Consider the following 7025-nt stretch of genomic DNA (forward strand, 5'->3'; position numbering starts at 1 on the left):
CCAAGAAGTTTAGAGGAGTCAGGCAACGCCAGTGGGGCTCCTGGGTGTCAGAAATTCGCCACCCATTACTGTAAGTTCAACCAATCATGCATTATCACCATGCTCATTATTATGTTCTCTCTCTCTCTCTACACACACACATAATATATATATATATATATATGTATGTATATCATTTGATCTCTTCCCCATGTTATTTTGCCTTGACATCCATACATATATAGCAAGAGAAGGGTATGTATATATATGGCTAAGCAAACAATTAATATGCACACTTATTGAAATATAGTATATATTATGAGTAATGATAGCACATGTATGTACACAATAATTTCAGAATTGTAACTGATATTATGTTTTCAAAACACGATTTCAATTGAAGTGTGTATGACAATATATTACTCGGTACATGTAATAATAATTAGATTTGATTCATCATTGTTTTTTTTTTTTTCTAATTCTCACCTCTCTCTTTCCAATACCTTGTTTTGAAATAGGAAGAGAAGGGTATGGCTAGGCACATTTGAGACAGCTGAGGCCGCAGCACGGGCATATGACCAAGCAGCCATATTGATGAGTGGCCAGAACGCCAAGACCAACTTTCCTGTGTCAAGTAGTCATCAGGAAGACACAAAAAAGCCTTGTGATGACTCTCCATTGTCTCCAAAGGCTCTTTCCGAGCTCCTTAGCACCAAGCTTCGAAAGTGTTGCAAAGACCAATCTCCTTCCCTCACTTGCCTACGCCTTGATGCTGATAACTCTCATATCGGAGTGTGGCAAAAGCGTGCAGGGTCACGTTCAGGATCAAATTGGGTGATGAAAATTGAGCTTGGGAATAAGAAGATAAAAACATTGGAGGATGACTTGCCATTGTCATCAGTGTCACCAAGGGTTGAGAGTGATGCAGGACATGAAGTTGTTGAAGAGGATAACATGGCAATGCAAATGATAGAAGAACTACTTAACTGGAATTATCCTACTCCATCAAGTGATTTTCAAGAAGAAAAAGGAAGCCTTCCTTTCCTAAGTCCATGAAATAGCTAGCACTTCTTTCCTCTGCACTTTCTTTCAATTATTGCGCTTCTAGTTTTCTTAATTTGAGTTTCCAATCACAGACTAGTGACTGAGTACTGTATGGAGAATAAAAAGAAGAAAGAATTTGAGGAGGATTTAACCTACTAAGTCAAGCTTCAATGTGAATTATGTATGGAAGGTCAAATAGGAGTTACATTTCTCAATTGCGGTCACATATAGTGCCCTATGATTCATAATTGCAACTACTAATTTACCGTAGAAGTGATTGTAGAGGTTCCTTTTTTTCTTTTCCCAAAATTGTTAAGGTTTAGCTGTATGTGCTATATACCTACTTGTGTAAATGTAAGTATTAAAAAATGTGTGTTTCACTGTTTCCATTGTCAAATGAGAAATGACACTTGTGAAAAAATTAGTTAATAGTAGTTAATGACATGTGCATAAGTTGCAAACGGAAATTACATATAAAGTACTTAATTTCTGTCTCCATTTTAGTTTTTAGTCTCGTTTTAATCTCTGTGATAATCTCTACTCTCTAGAGTTAATATTGAAAAAGCCAGAAAAAAAGTTTTTAACTGTAGGTTCTTTTATGCCTTATTTTGAAACTTATTTCAATCCGAAGAAATAATAGAGCAAACTTTTGTGAAGCAAGCGGCATGCACTTTTTTCTTTCTTTGCCTAAGAGCGTTCCTATCAGGTTCAACAATCAGTAAATTAAAGTTTTAGTTAAATTATAAATAAAACTTTGTTTTTTCTAGTATAGTTTACCCTATTATTTACATACACTTGTATCAAACTCTCTATTTATTTCTTCATTCTATTTAAAAGTTATGTTAATTTTTTTTTCTCTCCCAATTTTTTTTTTTTTTTTATTCTCTTCAACAGCTTTCCTCATTTTCAGTATCTTTTCTCTCAACTCTCATTTTTTTTCACAGACAAACAATTCACAAATTCCCAAATCTCTTCCACATATTTTTCTCCCAAATTCAGCATATTCTCTCTTAGCTCTGCATTAGAATCGTGCTAGCAACATAATCATGGACGTGGATCATTAATTTACTAAAGCAATAGGGATGATAACCTTAGGGTTTCGATCCAAGGCAACAACAACATTATTTCACCACTTAGGGTGTTTTTGAATACCGCTTATTTTACTGAAAATTGAAAATACTATAGCAAAATAATTTTTAAATGTGTGAATAATATCATGGGACCCATTTTTAATGAAAGTTTTATTGAAAAAAAAGGTTTGTGGATCCTGTGAACAGTGCATGGAACCCACTGAAAAAGTACGAAACACTCTTCTCAAAAAAAAAAAAAAAAAGGCCAAAACGCAAACACTCAATGTTATCATCAGTATCCAAACAGATATTTAGTGTATGTTTGGTAAATATTAAAAAGTCAGCTTATTTTACTATTCAACTTATTTTTGCTACCATTCATGATCCCCACTGTACTTTTTGATATTATTCATGAGTCCTTCTATACTATTTCAGCTAACTTTTACTTTTATCTACAACACTTTCAAAAAAAAAATTCAATTTCATCAAAATAAGTGGATCTCAAACAAATATTTAAAATTGAGAATTGTGAAACTCTCACTATCTCATGATCTCTCTATAATTGCCAACGAGCACAAATATCACCATATAATTTCCCATGAAGGAGCATGATGACAGCATTGCCAACGCAATTTGTGCATGAATTCTTGAGATTTGTTTTGATTGATGTTGAGGGATACATTGATTACGACAACACAGAGAGAGAGATGATGATTGTTAGAAAAGTTTAAGCTGTTAAAAATAATAAATTTAATTATTTAATCTAACAGTAATGATGATGGATGATCTGTAGGGAAAACGAATAAAAAACATAATGGTAAGCTATACCACTTTAATTGCCAAATCTAGCACAACTGTAGCTTTCATGAATTTTGGTTAGCAACAAGCTAGTCAAATGTATCTCGTTTTTAAACAACGTCAGATGATTTCTCTGTTGCGAATGCTCTTATTACATATAATTGCCCTTGAAAGTTGTCTATACATAATATATCCGAGCATAATTAGTCAAACACTTCAAAGAAGTCTAGTGTGCCAAGACTCTTCAATATAAACCCTACGAAACTCTATACTTTAAATACAAAGCATAAGTAACAAGTACAAGTCATAAATAGATCTTTAGGTATATAAATACTCGTGTTTTGATTTGTATATATATACACACAAACATTTATGCATGTGTATGCATATAATAATTTCGTATGATATAAATGGAATTAATGAATACATCAAATAGTTTACATCAAAGATTCAAAAGTAGCTAACAACATACACAAGTAATCAAATATTTACAACGCTATCACCGTAACCTAATTAACAAGATTTATGAGTATTAGAACCATCATTTTTTTTTTAAATAGTTTAAACCTATGGCATCAGTTTCTAATAATAGCTATTTATCATCAAACTAATTACACCAATTGGTTTTTAGTATACGCAGAAATTGAACCCCAAATCTCTTATTTAACTATCAGAGACTTTACTAATTAAGCTAACTGGAACCCACTATTAGAACCATCATAGATACACTGAGAATATTGATGTTACCTTTGTGACTTCTTAATTTTGTGAATGATTAATCCTCAAAGGTAATTAATTAAGGAATTAAAATAACATTTTTTAGAGAGGAATTAAAATAACTAAACAGAGAAGTCGGATGCTAACATCCAACGAAATATCAAAGTCCACAAAAAATATCTTGAATTCTAAATACTATAGGAAAGAGAAGAAAACAAAATAAAATCTTCAGCTCGTGTCCTCCCCAAAGCAGCTAAAGCATTAAATGCTTCTCTAGACACATGCTTAACCTCCATGTGAGAGATCTTCCTTGAGAGCTACCAATAACAAGAAAAGAAACCACAACAAGTGTCACGCCTCAACTCTCAACTAGCATTGATATCGTTTACTTTGGATTACCCTTCATAGTTTTAAAAGAGCTCATACTAATTAGAGTCCAAGACATTCTTTATAAGGTGCAGAACCTTTCCATAATCAGGTGATGGGATACTTAGTCAGAATTTAGTTCTCCCTCGTCTCAACTCACTTAAAAGGTCTTGTGACCCTTTTAAAACTGTGAGGGGCAACTCAAAGTGGACAGTATCATGCCAATTGAGAGTTGGAGAGTGACCAAATGGTATCAAAGCAAACCCTTATATGACGAGATAGTGGGTAGGTCTCATATGATGAGAAGGTGTGGCCCTTAAGGAGGTGGATTGTGGGGACTTAAAAGGCCAAAAGACCTCTAAAGTGGAGGTGAGACAAGGGAGAACCAAACTTTGAAGGATATTATTTTAATTATGTTAGTATATTGAACTTTTTTTTTTTTTTTTTAATTTGAGTATATTAAAATTTTTGAGATATTATCCTGTATAAAATTGCAAAATTATTTGACACAGTAATTAAGAGAATATTTACCTAATATTTATAATAAAAAATTCAAAGCTATCCTTTTATCTATAATTCTAATATAACTCAACATCTAACATATTGTTTTAGTCAAGATTGCAAATTTTTACATCTTTATTTTATAATTTTACTTATATTCATATTAAATTATTAAAATAATTATTTCGTCATCACGGCTTTGACTTCTGATTAAATCTCGATCTAACTTTAAAACCTTAAACTCCTCATCTTTTCGCTCTTTCAACGATTCGGTTTTTAAAACTATAAACAATACAAGCGTATTGTGAATATAAACCATCTCTTTGTCCCTTTTACCAAAAAAAAGAACCATCTCTTTGTCGTTAGAATAAAGTCCATATATAAGAATGCACCAAGTTATAATGTGATAACCTTCGTACACTTACAGTTTAGGCTTGCCCTTGCCATTCAAATTCACTCGATCATGCCTAGATGCTCTCGGCAGTCGGCACCCAAATCTGAAAAATACATTGATGCCCCAAAGTCCTACACTTTCAAGAACATAAAGACAAGATTGACTTAGAAAGGAGGGCACAGCCCGAAGTAGTTGGCTGATATTATCAATGCTCCATACATCAAGGAGCTAATAATTTATCTCTTGTCGCTTCTACTTTTTCTTTTTTTCTGTTTTCATATGCAAAAGGTCTTTAAGACGTTTAAAGGTCAATAAATTTGTTATATGTTTACACTTGTGGTTGTGTTTTATTTTCTGCTATGGACAAAATTTCTCTCCAAAAAAATAGTTTGGATATAAATTCCTTAAACTTTCACTAAAAATTTAACATTAATTACTATATATTTTGAAAATTCAATCACTGGATTGCGTGTTTTTTATGTTCTTAATATGCATATTAAATTTTGTTTAAATCGGATGTTATTTACCTTTTTATCCATAAACTTATTTTTATGCATAATTTAATATTACAAAAACTTGAAATTTAAACATTTGATTGATGACATAACTATTGATATTTGATATTTTTGAAATATTATAAGTATGGAAAATATAGTAAGAAAATGCAATCTAAATTCTAATGTAGGATTTGAAAAAAATCACATTTAATACAAATATATAATAAGAGTTTGAAGAGTATTTTTCCAAATTGGAAAAAACTTTATCCTACTAGAAAAAAACTTTATCCTCCTGTGTCGTGATGAAAGTTGTATCAATCACTGTCAAATTATTATTCAAGATGAGCTAGCAATTTTGGGTGTTAAATAAGTTGGTGGACTTACGAGAAGTTCTTTGAAAATAATGTGCATGCAATAAAGGGGACCTAGGCGGTGGAACAATTAATCTCGCACTGTTTCTTTTTTGTTTCTAGCTACTAGCTAGAATTATCATCAATCTTAAAACAATATATTTCAATCAACTTCTCTTATAATTAGATGTTATGGTTACCAAAAAAAAAAGTGCCATGTAGTCTGTACGGAGTCCTTAAGAGTATTTAACATTCGACTCTTTAAAATAGTGTTAAATACTGTTGTCATGAATTATCATAACACTCTCCAAAACAATTTAGTATTAGGTGTATTCTACAACAAACTAGGTAGGTTAAGCATTTCCAAGATAAGTAAGAAATGTGTGAATTTTTTGAGCAGAGAATGGTTACAAATGGAATTAAATTCCCCTTTTTTTTAATCTTCCCTTGGTTCTAGAACTTGTTTATAGGCCTATATAGCTTCCTTCGTTTGGGAGAAGAGTATGTTTGTTCAACTATTATCATCAATCTACTCATCTTTTTTTTCTTTTCTTTTTTCGCTGAGAATCATCAATCTACTCATCGGATATATATAGACTAAAATTTGTAATTTCGCTAGTCCTATTCATCAGTATTTCAAACTATTGTACTCTAAAGGACTCGGGCTGCTATAAGAAAAGTGCATCGAATGCATGGTAGGTAGGTGTGAATCGGTCGATGGTAAGGGACTTTTGTGATGAGCTTGTCGAGAAAAGTTTTTGACACTCGACTTTGTAACAACCCACCACAAAGACTTTAACCCGTCCATGCATGTGCTCGGCCCCCAAACCTCAGCACTTTGCCACCTACCATTGAAAAAACAAGTTTTCAGGAGTCTGGAAGGACGGTGAATTGGATTCAGGTTGGTCTAGTGTTTCGGTGTAATAAATCCAATCCAATACGGACACGTATTTAAAATTTATTATGTGTCTCCATCTTGTCTCGTCTAGTGCATTAGATAAAAGCTTCACCCAAACTTACAAGAACTTAGTGAGATAGGCTCGAGTTCAAAATTTGTTACTTGTGATGTTCTACCCTATGTGACTGGAGAGTAGTACATTCTAGTAATACAAAATACCACCTTGTTAGATGGACTTTGTCATTGCTTTTCATCAAGCTTCAACTTTGTGAAATTGAGAATTCTTTAGTAATTAAAAAAACAAAAACAAAAACAGGAAGTTTCACCCGAACCTACAAGTACCTCGTTAGATAGGCTCTTTCAAAATTGGTTACTTGGAATGCCCATCCATAGTTAATGGGGGAGTTGTAT

General features: G+C 32.4%; 1 protein-coding gene across 3 annotated transcripts in view; it reads left to right on the forward strand.

Annotated features, from left to right (window-relative positions):
* Positions 1 to 1405, forward strand: part of LOC126712936 (ethylene-responsive transcription factor SHINE 2-like) — a 1508-nt gene extending 103 nt beyond the window's left edge. The window contains exons 1-2 of one of the 3 annotated variants that reach the window (XM_050412483.1): positions 1 to 70; positions 498 to 1405. The exon at positions 1 to 70 is cut by the window's left edge and continues 103 nt beyond it. In XM_050412483.1, the coding sequence (XP_050268440.1) occupies positions 1 to 70; positions 498 to 1035 (608 nt within the window). In that variant the 3' untranslated portion in view covers positions 1036 to 1405. Of the gene's footprint in view, positions 71 to 116; positions 235 to 280; positions 317 to 497 lie in introns of those variants that run through there. The other 2 variants (XM_050412484.1, XM_050412485.1) reach the window with 2 other exon arrangements.
* Positions 1406 to 7025: the final 5620 nt, after the last annotated feature.

This window comes from Quercus robur, chromosome 2, assembly GCF_932294415.1.
Source record: "Quercus robur chromosome 2, dhQueRobu3.1, whole genome shotgun sequence".
Taxonomy (NCBI): domain Eukaryota; kingdom Viridiplantae; phylum Streptophyta; class Magnoliopsida; order Fagales; family Fagaceae; genus Quercus; species Quercus robur.